This window comes from Pipistrellus kuhlii, unplaced genomic scaffold (assembly GCF_014108245.1).
Source record: "Pipistrellus kuhlii isolate mPipKuh1 unplaced genomic scaffold, mPipKuh1.p scaffold_m20_p_3, whole genome shotgun sequence".
In the NCBI taxonomy this organism is placed as follows: Eukaryota; Metazoa; Chordata; class Mammalia; order Chiroptera; family Vespertilionidae; genus Pipistrellus; species Pipistrellus kuhlii.
In genome coordinates this window covers 95,683,370-95,704,951 of record NW_023425529.1, presented here as the reverse complement: position 1 = coordinate 95,704,951, position 21,582 = coordinate 95,683,370, and the positions used below count along the sequence as shown (strand labels likewise).

The window sequence follows — 21,582 nt, the reverse complement described above, 5'->3', positions numbered from 1 at the left end:
TCCTCTTTGTGGTTGGAGCAAATCTGTCAATTTCTCTCTGTTGCAGGAATCCACCTAGTCTTGGAGTTGTTTTCTGAAAATATACGAACATATTCTCTACCAAAAGTTAATAAAAAAATCATTTCTATATAATTGATTTGGTCTCCTTTTTATTTTTGCCCAAAGGATTTTCCTTTGTCTTATTTAGATACCATGTGTGTTTTTCATGGGTGTTTTGCTGTTAGCATTACAAATGAAAATTAATTTTGTAAAGTAAAAATTTTCTAGATGTAATTTACTTATAGGATATTTTTCCTTACCTGATACTACCCTACTATCCCCCCTTTTTTTGATTAATGGAGGCTTTTATAAATTTTATAATGCAGTCTTGATAACTTTAAATTTTAATCTTTTGCACAAAAATATGATTGCTTTAGGTTCATTGCATGTTCAGAAATTTTACCATGAGATCAACTACCAATAGAAATTTTAGTTACTACTTTAGGAACAGCTTTTTGTCCAGTACAATTAAGTTTTCTCAAATATTCAATTATTTCAATTAGCCTATTTAAATTAATCTGATAATTTGATTACTATTTTACTGTCAAATTTAATACTCTAACAACAATCTTAGTTTACCCTGTAAATATTAGTGGAAAGGATTATTTGCATTCTTGAGTAGGCCCTGAGCATTCCTGGTGCTAGGCTGGATTTAGATATAGGGCAGCTGCTGTCCGCCAAGTCTCTGTCTGTTACCTGGGTCCTGATCTGAGCTGGGTCAAGTCTCTGTCTGTCTCCTGTGTCCCAATCTGAGCTGAGCATGGGAAGCAAAGCAGCCATGGGGGCAGGAGATCTCCCTCTGAAGGGGTGAGGGTTCAGGCCCCTGCAAGGTTGGGTGTGTGTGTTTGTGTGTGTATGTGTGTGTGTGGAGAGGGTGGGGGTTGTGCCCCACCTCTGTTGCCTGAGCTTTCTGTTCATGCTGAGCTTGAAGCCTCGTGGTGGCTGGTATCATGGATCTGCCTCTCGCCCAATCGTGTGAGCTGGGCCCTCCCTGGAGGAGAAACCTGAGTTCCCTGAGATATGTGATCAGTTCCGGGGCCCCATCAGCAGGCGAGGGGATCCCAAGGCAGGTGCTGGGCCTGGAGGCCTTGGGGGCATAGGCTACCAATGAGATAGAACTGAACCTCACATCACCCTACTTGGCCCCGGAGGATGACTGGTTAGCCAATGACAGGTAAGATTCCTCAGGGAAGGAACAACCTAAGACAGGTACAGTCACAGAGGGATCATCAGTAGAGAACTTGGGGGTCAAGTAGGTTGCATTTTGTGACAGCCTCACTCTTTGTGTCCCTTGGTCTATGATCTTGATGCAACTGGGGCTTATATGAGAAAGTTGGAGTCTCAGCTTATGTGGGTAGGCCATGTGTGCTGGCTGCCTCTGCCTGAGAAGCCACCTGTTACCAAGACAAACAAGGAAGGAGAGACAGAGTCCTGTGATGCATACATATGCACACATACATTTTCACACCCAGCATGGTCTTTCTAAACCAAAGTGTGCTTCTTTTTAGTTCTAAAGTAGGCTGGATTGCAGCCTTTGGCCCCAAGTGGGGCAACTGTGGTAGTGGCCCAGGCCCCAGAGATAGGCAAGATCCAAGTTGAGGAATTTTCTGCCACCTTCAACAGCCTGGACCTGGAAGGCTACAGCTGTATTGACTGTTCTCCAGGGTAGGCAGATAGCCCAGGCCCATGAGAAGAGGCCCACATAGTGCCCACTCACGCAGAAATGAGGGCAAGATTGCTGGTGTCTATCCACATGTGAGAGGGCAGTAGGGGTGTGAGACATGAAACTTGTCCCTGTCTCTTCCCAACTGCAGACATAGCCTTAGGCACATAGTTGGTCAATGCCTCTCTCCCTGTCTCACCTGGTAACCAGCCCATAGGATCGGGGGAGGTCAGTGCATTAAGGTTTCAGATTCTTGAACCAGGGCACAGACATCTTTCTGAAGGTAACTAAGGTTCACCTTGAGGAGGGGTAAGAAACCTGAGGAGGGCTAAGGGGATGGATCTCTAGGGGCTGGCTCCCAGCTGCCCCAAATCATCTCAGATCTGGTGAGTCAACAGAGTTAGGCATTATTTTTAATTATTTTAAATGCTGGGCTGATCTGTTTTAGGAACTTAACTTACTAGAAATGGATTGCTATAGACAGGCAATATTCCCAGAACATTCAGATGGGCTGCTGCTGGGTGTGTGCCTGAGGATGGGAAGTACTGGGTCTGCATGGGCACATGTTGCCTTCCTGGAAATATTGTAGATGAGCTCTCAGTTCAAGGATATGCCTGTCTTCCCTGCTGCTTCATCTGCTGCCTAGAGAAGGAGCCCAGAGCCTCAGCTCCTGAGGATTGGTGGTCCCAGGTGTTTCTCCAAAGGAATCAGCTCGGAAAGGCCTCAGCCTCTGTTCCTGACAAATGTGAAAGCAGCCCCAGGGGCCTTCCAAGTTCTATGGGAAGATACTTAGAAGCATCGAGAAAGACAAATTTTCTGGTAAAGGGGAATGCCCCTTTGTGATGACTTGGCAGTAGTTACATATAAATAAGTTTATGCCTGTATATGTGGAAAGCACTGCCGATTCTTCATGATTTTGAGTCATTGGAGCAAAACAAAAAGGGAACCAAATAGAAAGTACCTTCTTCAGTTGTATGTGATGGGGTGCATAACAGTTACACTCCAGCTGTTCCCACTCATGTGGCAACAATCAAAATAAAGTTAGTATTATTTTTTTCTTCTGTGTGGAAGAGGATAATTTGTCCTCTCAATAAGCAAATTCACACCCTCAGCAGTGCTGGGATGTGCCATTAAATTGAGAGCTGAAAGGGGCCTTCCCTCCTTGAGGCACCAGCACCAGGACCACCTGCCCATCCAGGCCAGTGATGGGACCACCCAGTTGGTCCCCAGCAGGGCATGTTCCTGGAAAAGGGAGTGAGAGCCATGTTCCCTCCACTTCTCCTCTCCTACTCAGTTGGTTTGTTTGTTGGTTTGTTTGGGTTGGAAGAGGGCCACTGCTGCGTAGTAAGATTCTCATTCCTCTCTTTCCCTTAACATTATACATGCAGAACTTGGAGATAGTTGAAGATTTGGTTCCAGACTACTGTAATAAGTAATAAAGCCAGTATCACAATAAAGCAAGTGGTAATCTTTTTGCTGGTCTTGCTTTCAATTTGTAAAATATGCTACACCTGGACCAGCCCATGTGGCTCAGTGGTTGAACCTTGAGCTATGAACCAGGAGGTCATGATTTGATTCCCGGTCAGTGCACATGATTCTCTCTAATCTTTTTTTAAATTTTTTTATTTATTTCAGAGAGGGATAGAGGGATAGAGACATAAATGACAAGAAAGAATCATTGATTGGTTGTCTTCTGCACACCCCACACTGGGGATCAAGCCCACAATCCAGGCATGTGCTCTGACTGGGAATCGAACCTGACCTCCTGGTTCATAGGTCAACACTCAACCACTAAGCCACAGGCTCTCTCTCATTATTGATATTTCTATCTCTCCATCTCCTTTCCTCTATGAAATCAATAAAAATATGTTTAAACAAAAAAAATACATGCTGCACCTGTGAGGCACAATAAAGCAAAGCACAATAAAACGAGGTGTGCATCTATATATCTTGCCTGGAAAATGTCAGGCAGAAAAATCATCTTCTTTCCCAAGCTTTCTTCCCAGGCAGATGACAGTCCCTCTCCACCAGTATGTCCACTTGATTTAAGATTAAGCTCTTCACCCACCTCCAACATAAGATCAGAGGTAGATGCTCCCAGTACTCAATGAGCAGGAGTTATCAGGTGACACTAAATAGAGTCCAGCCCACCAGAGCCTGGGTGACAGAATGGGAGAGTTGGTCTCTTCAGTCTGGGAGCATCCCAGCAGCCTGCCCACCTTGTGCATCCAGCTTGGGGAGAGTGTACTGCCTACTCCCATCAGGCTCAAGAGTTGAAGGCTGGGGAAACAGTATGGAGTTTCCTCAAAAAACTGAAAATGGAACTCCCATTTGACCCAGTAATCCCACTCCTAGGATTATATCCCAAGAAGCTAGAAACACCAATCAGAAAGGATATATGCACCCCTATGTTCATAGCAGCACAATCAACAATAGCTAGGATTTGGAAACAGCCTAGGTGCCCGTCAGCAGATGATTGGATCCAAAAACTATGGTACATCTACACAATGGAATACTATACTGCCATAAAAAAGAAGGAATTCTCATCATTTGCAGCAACCTGGATGGAATTGGAGAACATCATGCTGAGTGAAATAAGCCAATCAATGAAAGAGAAACACCACATGACCTCACTCATTTGTGGATAATAAAGATCATTATAAATTGATGAACCAAAAGATATTCGATAGATACAGAGACAGTAAAGCAACAAGCAGATTGTCAAATTTCAGCGGGGAGGGGAGGAGGATCTGGGGGAGATAATAGATCAACTGAAGGACTTGTATCCATGCATATAAGTACAACCAATGGACATAAAACTCTGGGGAGGGAGGGGATTTGTGGGAGGGGGGGGAAATCAATAAAATATGTAAAAATAAATAAATAAATGTTTAAAAAAATTTTAAAAAAAGAAAAAAAAAAACATTGATACCTGTAAAGAATTTTAATGAGTTTATTTGAGCCAAACTGTCAACATATGCCAGGAAGCAGAACCTCAATGGATTAAGATAATGCTCCAAAGAATGGCGGGTTACATTTCTATTTATACATTGCAATCAAAGGAAGGATATAGGTGGGTTACATGAAATCCATTGGTGATGGATTAAGGAGGTGGAAGAAAGCAAAGCGGTGGGAAACCTCTAGGATTGGATAAAAAGTAAAACCGATTTGGCTCAGTGGATAGAACATCGATCTATGGACTCAAGGGTTCGATTCCAGTCAAGGGCATGTACCTTGGTTGCAGGCAAATCCCCAGTAGTGGGTGTGCAAGAGGCAGCTGATCGATGTTTCTAACTCTATCCCTCTCTCTTCCTCTCTGTAAAATAACAATAAAATATATATTTAAAAAAATGATAGACTTGTACTTAGGTGAGTGCAGGAACAATTAACATGATAAAGAAGGAATTTGAGGTATCTGTCCTGGTGCCCACCACATTTGGTTGTGCCCAGGGGCTCCAGAAAAACGGAAGTTACCCAGACATCTCATAGATATGTTATCTTAGAGGCAGGAAGGCAAATGGGCTCAGTAAAGAACATCTTAGTTGATCTTTGTCAGGTGAAATATCGGTCTAGGACATGACTACCCATTGTAACCTGTTTGTAGTTAGATATTTGATTTTCAAACCATCTTTTGTGGTTATTCTAGGTCTCTGAGTTTGCAAGACTGCCATGCAGGCCTCCCCTGAGCTTGTCAGGTTAGCATGTGGCTCTTTTCCTTCACAAGACAAACACTCAAAAGTGCATGGGCAAGACAGATACTTCTTTAGAAGGGCTAGGTTGCAGGCTGAAAATCATGGGCAAAGTACACCAAGGGTAAGTCTCTTGGGATTTTATTCCCTGACTGGTCTGCCCTGCCCTTTACTCTGACTTGATTGGTCAGAGCTCAGAGCTTGGATTCCATTATTGTGCAATTGGCTAATTCAGAGGAGGGGGTGGGTAAGCTGGAGCCTAAAATGGCAGCCCCCTGAGACTCTGAAGGTCAAATCAAAATGGCAGAACCTATGATAGTGGGGAGCTCCTTTCTTTGACAGAAAAGATCACTGGTTCACTCTCACAATTGGAAAATACAAAATTAAGTAGAAATTAGAAAACCGATTGTGATTTCTATTATTTTAATGTAACCATGTGATGATTTTTGGGTATAGTCCTTTCAGTCTTTCTCTTCTTTTTTTTTTTTTTAAAGTTCAGTTTCTATTCTTCTGTTCCGGTAGAGCAACTTCCTTGGTCCTATTTGCTTCCTCATCCTTTCTAGAAATTCACTTTTCTGTTTGTTTCTGTTTCTTGGGGCCTCAAGTGATTCTGGTTTGGGGCGGCCAGACGGTCATACTGGGGCCATCTGAGCATGGGGCCTGGTGAGGGGGCTTTGACTCCATCTTTGCGTCCGGGGCACTGGGCACCCCTGAGGCTTCTTCAGAACCAGTCCCGGGGGTTCTGAAAGCAGTTCCACGCGAGAAACACTGCGAATTATCCCTGCGTCGCCTGAGTAATTGGTCAACCTTCCCATAGGGCTCCCTTGGCAAGGACCCCCTCCTCTGAATATCGGCTGATCTCCCAGGCCTTGCAGGGCTCCAGGAGCCCCAACCTCAGGGCCCGCGCGGCCAGGCGCGGGGCGGGGCCGGGGAGGCGGGGCGGGCCTGGCGGGGGGCGGGGCGGGGCCGAGAGAGGCGGGGCGAGGCCGGGAGATGGGGGCGGGGGGAGCCCTCGCGGGGCGCGGGGGCCGCCCAGACGGAGGAAGTCGGCGGCGGCGCCTCCTCCACGGTTCCGTGCCCGCCCCGCTGCCTCTCTCAGCCTCCGGCAGCGGTGGGGGTGAGTAGCCGCCAGGTCCCGGCTTTCGGCTCCGGTCCCTCCTAGGGATCTGCGAGGAGCTCCAGGCTCACGGGGCCCTGCGTGGGGACGGGGTGTGCGCCGCCGGCCCGCCCTCCGGGGTGGCCCCTGACCGCCAGCACCCCGGGGTGGGAACGGAAGGCGAGGGGCCCGGGGCGCACCGCGGTCCTTCCCGCCGGCGTGGGGCCGCCCTGGTCTGGTCTCCCGACTCGGTCCCGTGGCCCCGACGTCGCCGGGAGGCTCGCAGCGGAGGCCCGCGCGGCTCCATGGTTCAGTCCCTTTGCCGAGAAGCCCCGGCCTTTGGGGGTTGGGAGAGGTTTTGTCCTCTCCGCCCCGCGTGAACCTCGGTTTGGCAGTAGTCTGTGGGGCCTCAGCCAGCCACAATGCAGGGGGAGCAGAGTGGAGATTGGGTGAGGACTTCCAGACACTCCGCCGCGTGTAGGTTAGATTGGAGGCCACTGGGTACCACCCCAGAAAAGAGAAAGCCAACGAGAATGGATGGGTGGGCCCCAGATCTGGAACCCAAATCTAGACGCAGACCTTGGACTCTGGTCTATAGCACTTTCCCCAACACCTGCCTCAGTGAGGTCAGAGTGCCTGCCTTAGAACTATTAGAAATTGTGTACAAATACTGGCTGGTGGTAGAAAACAGTTTGAATGACGCAGGAGACTCTGGGAGAGCTCTGAAATCATCAGTAACCAAGAGGTTGCAGTGGCAGGGTGTTATTTATTCATTCACCCACCAGCAGGAATGTGCAGCCAGTGCTGGGCTAGTGGTAGGACGGAGAGGGACCAGCTTGAGGAGCACAGTTAAGACCTCTATAGAGTTGGCTTTGGGTTTGGGCCTGTGCCTTCTGGGATTGGATTGGCCTTCATCTGATGGGCCTGGAAGGGGTTGAGGAGTAGGATGGGGACCCAACATAGAGTGCCCCCACCTTTTCATTCAACTGCCTCATTCCACCACTAGGCTTACCAACCCATCCTGCCTGGTCTTCCTGCCAAGTCATATCTGTTAGCTCAAGCCTCATTCAGTGGCCTCTCAGCTGGCCTCTTTCTATAATAGAAGGGAGTTTGAAGGAGCTGCAGAAGGAGTGGTTTTTCCACATTCCATCTCCACTCATCTGAGGTACATGGCAGGCTCTAACTTGGAGAGGACACACCTGGACCTAAGGCTATGCCATCTTGTGGCCTAGGACTCCACTGGAAGTAACTGTTCTGGAAGAGAAGGAGGAAAGAGAGAGGGGAGTCCTGTGGTTTTAAAGGTTAGGTGGACAACCAGCTGGCAATGGACAAGGAGACACCTGATTGGTGGTGTTGGTCTTATGTCAGTCAGGGGCAAAGCAGACGTACAGTCCTTAGTTTATCCTAGCTTGATGCCTGTGTCAGTGGCCAGAGCTGGTTCATGCCTGAGGCACATAGAAAAAAAAAGGTTAGGTGGACAGCCCAGCTGGTTCGGTTCAGTGGTTAGAGTGTTGGCCTGTGGATTGAAGGATCTTGGGTTCGATTCCTGTCAGGGGCACATGACTAGGTTGCAGGCTTGATCCCAAGTGGGGGGCGTGCAGGAGGCAGCCGATCAATGATATTCTCTCATCATTGATGTTTCTGTCTCTCCTCCTTTCCTCTATGAAATCAATAAAAATATATTTAAAAAAAATAAAGGTTAGGTGGACAGACCTCTATGAGGCCTCATTGGGAAATGGCCACCTGCTGCCCAGATTGTGAGCTGTTTTGTCCCTCCTGGGGTGGGAGGAACGCAAGGAGAGGTGCAGGGCAGCACCCACAGGAGGGACACTTAAAGGCAACATCTCACAGACTCCCTTGAGTACTCAGGATGCCTATGCTTGCTGGGCATAGGTTCATGAGGGACAGGGTGCTGTCTCATGGGGATGGAGACACAGACTGGTGGCTTATACAGTGTTGGGATGCAGGCCTTGATGGTGTTGGTGCAAAGAACTGTGGGAACATGGGATGAGTTGCTGTTTTGTTTGTTTTTTTCAATTACAGTTTATAGTCAGTATTATTTTTGTATTAACTTCAGGTATACAGCATAATGGTTAGACAATTACATACTTAACTGAGTGTTCCCCCTGATATTTCCATCTGGTACCATACATAGTTATTACAATATTATTGACCCTATGCACGAAATTCATGCAAGGGACTCGGACCTTCCGCCTTGTTGGCTGCCTTGGCCCTCACAGCCTCAGCTTTGTCCAGAAGGCTGTCCGGAAGGATGTCTGGAAGGTTGTTCAGCTGTCCTGCCTAATTAGCATATTATGATTTTATTATTATAGATATTTCCTGTGTTGTACTTTACCTCTGAATGGTTGCCAATCTATACTTCTCAATCACTTCACTTTTTTTCACCCAGTCTCCCAACTCCTCTCCCAGGGGAGTTTAGGCTATCTGAGATGGACTCTGAAGGATTAATAGGAACTTGTTAGCTGCAGAAGAAAGAAAGGTGCACTCAGGGCAGCAAGGAATTCTGCGGGAGAGTTGCCTAGATGGAAAAGGGGTGTCTCCAGATGGGAAAGGCATTGCATACCCTGCTGTGAGGCCTTGTCCAGGGCAGCTCACAGCCTTAGCCAACCTGGGAGACTAATTGGAGGATCTAGAGGTTCCACTCATTTGTTAATGAGAATGGCTTGTCCAGGAGCCCCAGGCACCTGGACTCACGAAGGATGAGGGCATACAGGGGAAGAATGATATTTGATTATGGAGCTTTCCAGGGCAGGAGTTTTGAAAGATAGTGAATGATGTTCTTTTTCTGTTTAGTGTATGGTAAAGAGATTGGGGAATGGGATGAGAAGCTGTAATTGTCAGTATTCACAGCCAAGCAGCCATCCTAATCAAGGATTATGTGAGTCCTGGTGATGGTACTCAGGATGCTGGCTCTGGGCTTTCAGTTCATGAGAACCCTCACTCTAGATTTGTGGCCACGGGAAGTGCTTCCTGTGATTGTACCTCAGGTGCCCATTTGCCAGGCTAAAGCTGTGGAGGGCAATGCAAGCCTGGTATGCCTCCTGAGGCCAGCTACCCACCCCATTGGGTATCTCACGCACAGGATCTGATTAACAGCTTCTTGGTTGCCACACCTAATTGGCCACCTCTAGAGGCTACTACATGTATTCTTGTCCAAAGCCAATGACAGGTCTGAAAAGGACAGCTAATTGAAGATGGTGGCCATGACATACAGAGCTCACTGTAAGTCAGATGCACTCACAGAGAATTTTATGTGCATTAAGTAGCTCATTTGGACATTGTGGTAATCAGAAACTAGGTTATCCCTGTTCTTTTACTTTTATTTTTTTTAATTTAATAAATATTTATTGTTCAGATTATTACAATTGTTTCTTCTTTTTCTCCCTATAGCTCCCCTCCATCCGGTTCCCACCCCATTCTCTGCCCTTACCCCCCCACCACTGTCCTCATCCATATAGGAGAACGATTTTTGTCTAGTCTCTTCCTGCACCCCCATATCCCTTTCCCCCTGAGAATTATCAGTCCACTCTCTTTCTATGCCTCTGATTCTATTATATTCACCAGTTTATTCTGTTCCTCAGATTTTTAATTTACTTTATTTTTAGGTTCACTTGTTGATAGATATGTATTTGTTGTTCATAATTTTTATCTTTACTTTTTTCTTCTTCCTCTTGTTAAAGAATACCTTTTAGCATTTTATATAATACTGGTTTGGTGGTGATGAACTCCTTTAGCTTTTTCTTATCTATGAAGCTCTTTATCTGACGTTCCATTCTGAATGAGCTTTGCTGGGTAGAGTAATCTTAGTTGTAGGTTCTTGCTATTCATCACTTTGAATATTTCTTGCCACTCCTGTCTGGCCTACATAGTTTCTGTTGAGAAATCAGCTGACAATCGTATGGGTGCTCCCTTGTAGGTAGTTAACTGTTTCTCTCTTGCTGCTTTTAATATTCTCTCTCTGTCTTTTGCTCTTGGCATTTTAATTATGATGTGTCTTGGTGTGTTCCTCTTTGGATTCCTTTTGTTTGGGGTTCTGTGTGCTTCCTAGACTTGTAAGTCTATTTCTTTCACCAGGTGGGGTAAGATTTCTGTCATTATTTCTCCAAATAGGTTTTCAGTATCTTGCTCTCTCTCTTCTTCTGGCACCCCCATAATTCTGATGTTGCTACACTTGAAGTTGTCTGAGAGGCCTCTTACACTGTCTTCAACTTTTTTATTCTTTTTGCTTTTTGCTTTTCTGATTGAGTGTTTTTTGTTTCTTTGTAATTCAAATCTTTGACTTGATTCTTACATTCTTCTAGTCTGCTGTTGGGTCTCTGTATAATATTTTTTATTTCAGTCAGTGTATGTTTAATTTCTAGTGGTCCTTTTTCATATTCTCAAGAGTCTCGCTAAATTTATCAGCCTTTTCTAGGAAATTCTTGAAAAACTTTATAACCATGGTTCAGAATTCTATATCCAGTTATTTGTTTTCCTCCATTTCTTTCGTTTGTGATCTGTTTCTTTGTCTTTACATTTTCACTGCTTCCCTGAGTTGGTAGGGTAGCTTTGTGTGTTTGGTATCCTATGGCCCAGTGGGTTGGCCTCCCCAGTTACCTGAGGTGTACACTCTTGGTGCACCTCTTTGTGGACTTGGTGTACCGCCTTGTCATAGTTAAGTCTTGATATTGTTGATATCACTGGGAGGAACTGACCTCCAGGCCAATTGGCTGTGAGTATCAGCTATGTCTACTTTGAGTCAAGACTTGCAAAATTGCAAAAGCCTCTGTGCTCAGCTCGAATGAGGTGAAGTCTAAGGGCTAAGCAGATAGTCTTGGCTTTCGTCAGCCCTGCCCTTGTGCGTGAGCCTCCAGACCTCTGCCTTTCACAGCTCCCCTGAGTTTCCACCAGACATTGATACCCCCCGTAAGAGTGTGGGTTCCCAGAGGCTCACCTGGAACTGGAGTTCAGTGCAGTCAGGAGCTTCCAACTCCCTTTTGCTAGGGCAAGCCAGCAACAACCTCTGCAGTCAGTCTTCTGTGCGCGCACCTCCAGACCCCTGCCCGCCGCAGCTTCCCTGAGTCTCCGAGTCTTCGTGTGCCTTTCTTCCTACCTGACAGTCCAGACTCCCCCCATATGAGCTGGCCAACGGGGTTTTTCCCAGAACTGGGATTCAGGGCAGTCGGGGGCTTCCTTCTCCCTCCTGCCAGAGAAAGTCAGCCAGGCACTCAGCCACCCTTACTCTCTGTGCACGTGTCTCTGTACCTCAGCTCTTTGCAGCTCCTCTGATTCTCCGTGAGCTTTTTTCTTCCCTTCTAGTTGTAAAATTTCCACTCAACCAGCTTTCCTGTGGTTCTGGATGAAGTCCATTCTGTCTTTTAGTTGTAGTTTTGAAATTGTTGTACAAGGCAGCAGTTTAGGTGCTTACCTATATCGCCATCTTGGTTTCTCCTTATCCCTGTTCTTTAGATGGGAAAACTTGAGGCATGGAGAAGTTAAGTAACTTGCTGCCCTGGGTCACAACTGATGGGAGTCAGACTCTGGAGTTCTAGCTGTAACCATTACTCTGCTCTGCCTGGATTCTCAGCTTCTCATTGCTCCGTTCCCCAAATAGGGCCCATCCACCTTTGCATCTCAGACCTGCTAGACATTGAGGATGAGGGACTGAGAGAAGGATCATGATCTTTTTATGATTCTCCTCCCTTGAAGGTAGCCCAGGTGACAAGATAATGATGTGCATAGGAGAGGGTGATGCTTTCAGGGCACTGTTTCGGACCCTCTCCATGGGATGTTTCTTCAAGAACCATCCCCTCAGGCTCTGCAGCCGCTACCCCTGATTCAGTCCTTCCCCCTCCTCTTCCTGCCTGCATTAGTCAAAATGGGGGAGATAGGAATAGAAGGCAAACATGATCATCTGGATGAAACACAAAACAACTACTTTAGGAGGTTCTGCAGCCCTGCAAATAAAAGTCTAAGTTTTTGTGGAGTTTTTTTTTTGTTTTTTTTGTTTTTGTGTTTGTGTCAAGGGTCCTAGAAGCTACCAACTTAGAAAACATGGAAGTGGTTTGTTTTTAAGTTACCCTCTCCCCTCAGTATTCCTATCAGTTTCTGGATGGTGGAACTGGTGCTGGAGGTGGAGTTTCAAAAGGGAAAAGAGTACCTTTAAGTCATAAACCAGATATAAAAGACCACTTACCTCAGGCCCATAGAATAGGTAGTCTGTTCTGGTGGAAGAATGTGAATGCCTAGGAGAGGGCTGCACAGAAGTGGAGCTGCCACCATGCCGAGAGAGGCCTCTGTGCTGGGGTTAGGATGCCAGGGTCTCATGGAGCTTTTTTTAAAAAAAATATTTTTATTGATTTTTATTGAGAGAAAGGGAGAAGGATAGAGAGTTAGAAACATCTATGAGAGAGAAATATCCATCAGCTACCTCTTGCGCTCCCCCCCCCCCCCCAAACTGGGGATGTGCCTGCAACCAAGGTACATGCTCTTTTTTTTTTTTTTTTTAATATATTTTATTGATTTTACACAGAGAGGAATTGAGAGGGACAGAGAGTTAGAAATGTCGATGAGAGAGAAACATCGACCATCTGCCTCTTGCACACCCCCACTGGGGATGTGCCCGCAACCAAGGTACATGCCCCTGACCGGAATTGAACTCGGGACCCTTCAGTCCACAGGCTGATGTTCTATCCACTGAGCCAACCTAGTTTTGGCTCCCATGGAGCTTTTGCAAAGCTTCATGCCAAGGCTTCTGCCTGGTCTCAATGAGAACCCCCAGTTGGCAGTTAGTAAGCTCCTGCCATAAGGGGAACCAAGATAACACTGGTATAGGTAACACTGGTTCTCACTGCCTCCCATAACCACATCACAGTTATAACTAAAATACAGAACAACCATTTAGAACTGCTGTAATCTGGCTGAATAGAAGTCCTACAACTAGAGAAGTAAAAAAGAAAGTACATTGAGACTAGTAGGAAGGGCAGAGGCTCGGAATGGCTGGTCTGACACCCATGTGTGTGTTGTTTAATTTTTATTTTTATTGGGAGGGATATCTCTGCTGTGGAGGCCTTCTATTCCCACACCAAGTCCCCAGCCCAGGGTATCAGAGCTGGGAAGAGAAGCCCCATAACTTCAGATTGTAAAAACCAGCTGGAATTGTGACTGAGTGACAAGGAGGCTGCTGGAGACGCAGGAAGATCCTCTTAAAGGGCCGGTGCACAAACTTACTGGCAATTGCTCTCTCTGGGCTCTAGTACTGGGGCAGCAGCCTTTGGGGGGAATCCAGAGACATATGGGGAGGAATTCGATTGTTTGGCATTGGGGCAGGAACTCCAGGGTGGCTTTCTCCCAGACCAGAGAGCTTGCAAGGGTCATTATTACTTTGCTGGGACCTCCCCCATCCCAGAGATGAATGGCAGCCATATCAGAGTTTGGTTCCACCCTGTTGATTCTCTGAGACTCAGTCCCTTCCAATTTACAGCCCTACCCAAGCTGTTTGCAGGAGCTTTTCTGTATGGAAGGCCTGTTCTTGCTCAGGCTTCAGATTTTGCTAAAATCTCTTTAAAAAGCATCAACTGGCACCAGCATGCCCCACAGTTATTAATAAGAGGCCCAAGAATTGGCATTAGCAGCAGCTTCATAGTTTGGCCTATCCTGGATACTTTCAAGCCCAATGCAAGTAACAGCCATCTGCAGATGGCTCTGTAGCTCCTAGTGGCCCCAGGCAATGGCTTTGTGCACTTCCCTGGAGGCCCCAAAGTCATTGCACCCAGTGGACAGCTTCAGACCATAGCATATTATAACTTCATACATCTATAAGCAACACACTCAAGGAGCAGACTCAGTGAGCACCAAAGCCCCACTGAAGCAAGTCCTGCTCCATAGGGTATCTCCTGTATAGCGGTTCTTCTATAGTCTCACTGGTCCTCACAACTAGCTGGCCTACAGGTCACCTCCTCCTAGTGATGCCAACAGAAGTCAAGGCTCAACTACAATAAGACTGTGGTACACAGCCCTCACAGGGGCACAGCTAGAGTACCCAGCCTAGGTGACCAAGGAAGCTGAGCTACTGGGCCCCACAGAATACCTGCTATACAAGGCCACTCCACCAATTTCAGGAGACATAACAGCTCTACCTAATACATATAAATAAACATAAGGAAGCAGCCAAAATGTAGAGACAAAGAAATATGTCACAAATGAAAGAACAAGAAACTCTGGAAAAAAAGAAGTAAATAAAACTATCAGATACAGAGTTCAAAACAACATTTATAAGGTTAGTCAAGGATTTTAATGAGAACTGCAAAGGATTTGGTGAGACTTTCAAGGATTTTAGTGAGAATGTCAAAGACATGAAAAAGAAACAAATTAGCATCCACTAACTGAAATAAAGGATAATTTACAGGGATTCAATAGTAGAGGAGAGGATTCTGAGGATCAAGTCAACGATGTGGAATATGAGGAAGCATAAAACCCTCAACCAGAAGAGCAAAAAGAAAAAACAAAAAATAATGAAGCTAATCTAAGGAGCCTCTAGGACACATGTGTCAAACACAAGGCCCGCGGGCCAAATCCATCCCGCCAGGCCTTGCAATGTGGCCCGCACCGCGCTGTCATCACTGCACTCCGCTGCGTTTCCATCATAATGACAGTTTATGACTGTTCAGTAAACCATTCGGCCCGCGATTTAGGCTGGATTTTAGATTTTGGCCCCTTCTCTGATTGAGATCGACACCCCTACTCTAGGACAACTTCAAGTGTACCAACATTCTCATTATGGGGGTTTCAGAAGGAATAGAAAGAGAGCAAGATATTGAAAACCTATTTGAAGAAATAATATCAGAAAACTTTCCCTACCTGGTGAAAGAAATAGACTTACAAGTCCAGGAAGCGCAGAGTGCTAAACAAGAGGAACCCATATCAAGACACATCATAATTAAAATACCAAGGGTTAACGGCAAAGAGAAAATATTAAAAGCAGCAAGAGAAAAGCAGTTAGTTACCTACAAGGGAACATCCGTGCAATGTCAGCTGATTTCTCAACAGAAAATTTGCAGGCCGGAAGGGAGTTGCAAGAAATACTCAAAGTGATGAATAGCAAGACCTACAACCAAGATTACTATACCTGGCAAAGCTGTTATTTAGAATTGAAGGTGAAAGATGATACAGAGGGCTGGAAACCAGGAAATCAGGACACAGGCTTTATTGAGGAGAAGACCCTGCTGGCTACTTCCAGATGGAGAAAGAGCACATGTGTCAGGGTGAACACGCCTTTTGAGGGGAGGAAAAGGAAGGGACAGGGCTTAGGGCACTCGGCACATGCTGATTGGTGGTTCATGTAAGGCACATGATTAGGGACTTAGGAATCAGGGGCTTAGGGTATTTGGCAGGTGCTGATTGCTGGTTCAATGTACAGTACATATAAGGTGCCTTGTTAGGTGCTCAGGAATGTCTATGCTGCAGGTACAGGTTACATCATACTCTGTCCATCAGTTGGGGAAAGGAAGGATCTATCATTCCAGACTTTTGATGATAATTTTTTAAAAATTGAGAGTCCGGGCAAGGTCAAGGAGTGAAGGTCCATCTTCCGTAACTGCTTCCAGCTGAGAGGGGGTGTCGTTAGGGGCATCTTCCCCAGGGTCTCAAGGATTCTGGAGTTAGATTCCGAATTCAGTGCCAGATAGATCTCTCCCACTTTCTGGTTGGCGAACGCCTGCATTCTGTTTTGCAAAGGACTAGTGTCATAGCGCATGGGGTAAGGAGGAAAATTAAAGAAATAGCCACCAGTTAGCCTAATTATGGGAGGCTGGATGAGGAGTGTAGCAGCCTAATTTCCCCAAGGGACTGGTTGGTGAAGTCTTGAGAGCAATCCTGTTGAGTCACTTGGGAGGTAAAAGCTGGTCCTGAGGCTGCCACAGCATCACTTGTTTGGATTTGCTGCTTTTCTGAGCCTGGAGCTGAAATACAACTGAGACCTCGGTGTTATTATTAGGGGGAAAAGAGTAGGGATCTTGGTTGCCTTATCAGTGATAGGGAAGGGGAGAATAGGTTATCCTGGGGGTAGGTTCTTGTTTTCCAAGTTTTGCTCCTTGCTGGGCATCCACATGTTTCTTGTAGGTCCTGAGATAGGGTTTCAAAATAGGTAGAGCAGTGGCTAGGCCCCATATGGCAGTTTTAACCTCTGCTGTGATGTCCAGAGTTATGAGGAGAGGGGTTATCTGGACTCCTCTTTTGTGTCAGATATGGGTTACCGGGAAAGGTAAAGACTCATTATTGGGGCTGCATCTACATTGGGTGACAGATAGATGAGAGTACAGGTTCCTGTCTAGCTGATGGGGAGACAGATGTATGTGTTTTCCCCACAGAGGAAGAAATATCCCTATCATGGAGACAGGTGTAGGGAGAAGAGGTGGACTAAAGGATATGAGATTCCTTTTTCTAGTTCTGCACTCCAAGCTGAGAGAGGTGCTACCAATAAGACGTGACAGATGAGTGATTGAAATTGTACTGCAGTGAAAGTGGGAGAGAAAAGGAAGGAAAGGAGTAGTGAAAGCCAGGGACCTGGATGGTTGGATAAGAGGTTAGACACTGAATATTCTGGTTTAGTTTAAGAAGTATCCAGCAACCTTGTCCTGCCAGGCTTGGAGACTGAAGCCTCACTTTCTTGCAGAGAGTAATTTCTTTCTTCCTTCTTTCCTTCCTCCCTCCCTCCCTCCCTCCCTCCTTCCTTCCTTCCTTCTTTCCTTCCTTCCTTCCTTCCTTTCTCTCCCTCCCTCCCTCCCTCCCCCCCTCCCTCCCTCCCTCCCTCCCTCCCTCTCTCTCTCTCTCTCTCTCTCTCTCTCTCTCTCTCTCTCTCTCTCTCTCTCTCTCCTCTCTCTCCTCTCTCTTCTCTCCTCTTTCTTCTCTTTCTTTCCTTCCCCCCTCCCTCCCTTCCTTTCTTTTTTTTTTCCTTCCTTCTTTTCTTCCTTCCTTCCCCTCCCTTCTTTCCTTCCTTCCTTTCTTCCTTTTCTTTTTTCTGTCTCTTTTTCCTTCTCTTCTCCATTTCATCACATGCATAAACCTTCACAAATTTTACTTTCAAATTAGCCTTCAAACCTTCTTTCTTTGTCTTTCAAAAATGCATAACTATGCCCCAGGCGTCTTCAAACTATGGCCGAGGGCCACATGTGGCCGCAGAGGAGTCTGATCCGGCCCGCCAGGTTTTTTGGGCAGTGAGCGCAGCCGAGGTGTTACAGTAGGAATTAGTAGTTCATATAGTCCGGCCCTCCAGCTCTCTGAGGGACCGTGATCTGGCCCCCACTTTAAAAAGTTTGAGGACCCCTGCCCGGGCTTAGACCTTCTATTAAGTACTTCTAAAAGGCAGTGGGGGTGGGGAGCAAGCTCCGCAGCCTGTTCCCAGGCTAGCCAGGTCTCTAGCCACTTCGATCCCAAACAGCCACATTCTTCCTATAGATAGTGATCATAGAGATAAGGTGTTCACATCCAAGGAATTGGTTGGCCTTGTGGGGTGAGAGAGTGAAACTGAGATAGGTGACTGTGGCTTGGAACAATTGGGTTATATGAGGGGATGCCTGATAGCCCTGGCCCAGCACTGAGGTAGAATGAAAAAAGAATGAATGGGGGAATTTAGTAAGATGCAGTGTAAAAGTGAGGTGGCTAATGGCTGTGAGACTAATCCATCAATCCCCATAATAGAGACTGAGGAGTGGATAAGGGTCCCAGCGAATTCAAAGAGGGAAGAATAAGTGGCCCTAGTGTCAATTAAAAAGGAGATCAGCTTACTTGCTACCACAATTGTTACCTGAGGCTCTATCCTGGTGCTGTAAGTCTGTGGGGCCCTGTCAAGGCCTGGGAAGCTTCTTCGGTGGCCAGTCCCAGGAAGTCTGGGAGCTCCAAACCAGATCCAGAGGGTGGCCATACTGGACTGGCTGAGGCCTGACCACGAGGGGCCAGACTCCAATCTGATTTCCAGTGCCTTCCCTTCCGCACCTTGGGCAGGGCTCAGGCAGGGGTCTCGGGTTTGAGCAGGACTTGGCTCAGTGTCTTTCTTTGCTGCATTTGAAGCATGGGCCCAGAAGGGCTTAGCCCCTGACTTACCCGCAGTTGGAGGACCAGCATTTTGTTTGGGGTTTGAAAGCGGTGGCTTGGAGCTGGAAGGCCTCCTTCTGGGCCTCACCATTAGCCTGATCTTGCCTTTGATTTTGGATTTGGGTCTCCTTGTCTCTATTATTAAAGACTTTAAAGGTTAGGTTAATGAGGTCTTTTGAGAGGTTTGTGGACCTGTATCTATTTTATGAAGTTTGTGGCATATGTTGGGGAGTAAAGGTGGTCAGGTCAGTGGAAAAAGAAACTTGAGATGCCTCTCAATCTGTGAGGCTGGGCATAGAGAATGGGACATGGACTCAGACTATGCTCTCAGTTCCTGCTGCCTCCCTCAGGGGTAGAATGGACGTGTGAATAGAAGAGGCTGTTGAGGAAGGCAGTCGTTGGGCCTGAGAATGAGTGTTAGATGGAAAAGCTGTTTTGGAGCTTATGTTCTCAGTATTTGAGCTCTCAGGGACTGGGGAGAAAGGCAGCTGCTGGTTAAGAGTATCTGCAGAGAAAGAGCCTTGGCGTTTTTCAGTTTGAGAAAGATCAGAGAGTGAGAAGGGAAAGGGCCAGCCACTTCATTTGAATTCATTTGCTGAAGGCCACAGGAGAGGAGATTAGGTGGAGACTACAGGGGAAGGTAGAGGGTTAGAATTCTGAGGTAGAAATGCCCCACCCTACAAGGGCGGGACCAGGAGGGGCTGTGCAGGGCGGGGCATGCAAGCACCGCTGCCATGCTACCACTGCAGCCACCACCACAGGTCAGTGGGCGGGATTAGTGTGTTAGAGGGAAAAATGGTTAAACATGCTCCTGGAGTCCTCCGAGGACGACTCCTGCACTCCGGCGCTGACCTGGGGAAAAGAATGCGTAGTTAGAGAGGGACAGGTTAGGGCTGTAAGGAGGTGGCGGGAGTGAGACACTTGGAGGGATATGATCCGTTGGGTTGAAAGAGTCAGAAGACAGAGAAAGGGGTTTGAGAGAGTAAAGAGGACTTCCAGAGGAAGATCTGATGGTGGAACATGAGGAGTAAAGCGAGGGGTGAGAGCAGGGTGGGCGGGGAGGAGAAGCCTGTTCGTAGGAGTCTCTGAGGCTTCCTTGTCCAGTGGCAAAAATTATCTAGATCTTGGAGGATATTGGAATCGAAAGTGCTGTTTTAAATGAGCTTTTTTGGTTTGATGTAGCCAGAAAGACCAAGGGTTGAGAAATTGGCGAGAAGACACCCTAAAGGTGTGTTTCGAGGGAGTTTGAATTGAGAGGTTCCCATGACCGGGGGAAAGGGCCACTGAGAAGTTGGGGAAGGAATAAGAAGCATTCTTCTTTTCCCTCAGCCAACCTGTAGAAAGAAAGAGACGAGAGAAGGTTCCAAGGTCGTCACCCTGAGATCTTTCCCATGGAGTAGAGCAGAGTTTTCCCGGCCAGGTACCTGGGCTTTCGTAGAACGTAACAGAGTAGACAGGAAAACTCTGAGGCCCTTCCAGGTCAAGGGAACCGGGTCGGGGGTGGGGTGGGAGAGTCCCTGAAGCCTACCCGTTAGAAGGAAGCGATGAGATTCCTATGTGTCCTGGTATGGCAGTGTTTGAGAAGTGTTCTGAGCAGGCCAATCAACTCAGAACCATGCCACTGAGCAGAGCCAGAGCAGGAGTCAGAAGCTCAGGGCTAGGTCAGAGGATCGTCCATGCTCACCGAGGTTTTTTGGCACCAATATGAAAGATGAGACAGAGGGCTGGAGACCAGGAGACCAGAACACAGGCTTTAGTGAGAAGACCCTGCCGGCTGCCTTCCAGAGGGAGAAAGAGCACACGTGCCAGGGTGAACATGCCTTTTGAGGGGAGGAAAAGGAAGGGATGGGGCTTAGGGCACTCAGCACACACTGATTGGTGGTTTCATGTAAGGCACATGATTAGGGACCTAGGGACTTAGGAATAGGGGCTTAGGGTATTTGGCAGGTGCTGATTGCTGGTTCAATGTACAGTCCATATAAGGTGCCTTGTTAGGTGCTCAGGAATATCTATGCTGCAGGTACAGGTTACGTCATACTCTGTCCATCAGTTGGGGGAAGGAAGGATCTATAAGAAGGTCAGATAAAAAGCTTCACAGACTAGAAAAAGCTAAAGGAGTTCATCACCACCAGACAAGTATCACATGAAATGTTGGAGAGTACTTTTTTCAATGTTAGCCAGTTTTTGCTTTATTGACTCGATGATTCTCAGGCCTTGACTGTGTTCTTCTGCAGGGGTATAGCTGCTCCTTCTGCTGCTGCTTCTTGATCTTTAGATTCTTTTCATGCTTGTTGAGATGGAGGCACATGGCACATGTATTCTTGGGCTGCAGATCCAGGGGCTTGTACTTCTTGCCCTTGTCGAATTTCCTGAGGCTTTCTTTCTGAGTCTGGCTAATGATGGTAAGAACATGGGTGATAGACTTGCCAACAACTCGGATCTTTGAAAGCTTGGAAGCTGCACTGCCTGTCACTTTGGCTACACATAGCTGGGATAGCTCCACCTTCAGATCATCCAGGTTTTTTAGCAGCTGCTCCTTCATGGCAAGAAGGTCCCGAGCCTTAATTTTGGCCATGGCCGAACAAGCCGCCACTGCCACATGCTTGGAGAGAAAGCTTGAAGGGTATTTTTAAAGAAGAGAAAGAAGTAGTAGGAGGGGGATGATAAAAAATATGAACAGTAAAATGGCAAAAATGCTTATCAACAATTGAGTCTAAAAATCAAAAATAAACAATTTAATGAACAAAATAAATGATGAATAAAATAGAACCAGAAGCATGGAAACATTGAACAGACTGATGAACCTCAGAGGGAAAATTGGGGGGGGGGGGGCGGGTTTGGGAGGGCGGGAAGAGATTAACCAAATACCTTATATGTATACTAGTAGCCCTGCACACAAATCCATATTTGAGTAGCTTGTTGCTGCTTGCCTCAGCTGGCCACCCGCCCACTGCTGGTAGCTGGTAGCTCTCCACTGCTAGTAGTTCGCTACCTGCCCTCCTGGA

At 46.8% G+C, this 21,582-nt stretch overlaps 2 protein-coding genes and 1 pseudogene across 5 annotated transcripts in view; 2 read left to right on the top strand and 1 right to left on the bottom strand.

The window, feature by feature from the left end:
• The first annotated feature begins 6,128 nt into the window (after positions 1–6,128).
• Positions 6,129–21,582, top strand: part of BID (BH3 interacting domain death agonist) — a 72,151-nt gene continuing 56,697 nt past the window's right edge. For 2 of the 4 annotated variants that reach the window (XM_036455650.2, XM_036455646.2), the window contains exon 1: positions 6,129–6,185. The gene's annotated coding sequence lies outside the window, so the exon portion shown is untranslated. The other 2 variants (XM_036455648.2, XM_036455651.2) reach the window with 2 other exon arrangements.
• Positions 7,800–7,945, top strand: LOC118731083 (annotated as a pseudogene).
• Positions 20,751–21,185, bottom strand: LOC118728794 (60S ribosomal protein L35-like). The gene has a single exon (XM_036455660.1). The coding sequence runs from the start codon at positions 21,150–21,152 to the stop codon at positions 20,751–20,753; it is 402 nt and encodes a 133-aa protein (XP_036311553.1). The 5' UTR covers positions 21,153–21,185.

Coding starts and splice junctions, on each gene's coding strand:
- LOC118728794 (XM_036455660.1), bottom strand. CDS start 21,152: ATGGCCAAAATTAAGGCTCGGGACCTTCTTGCCATGAAGGAGCAGCTG.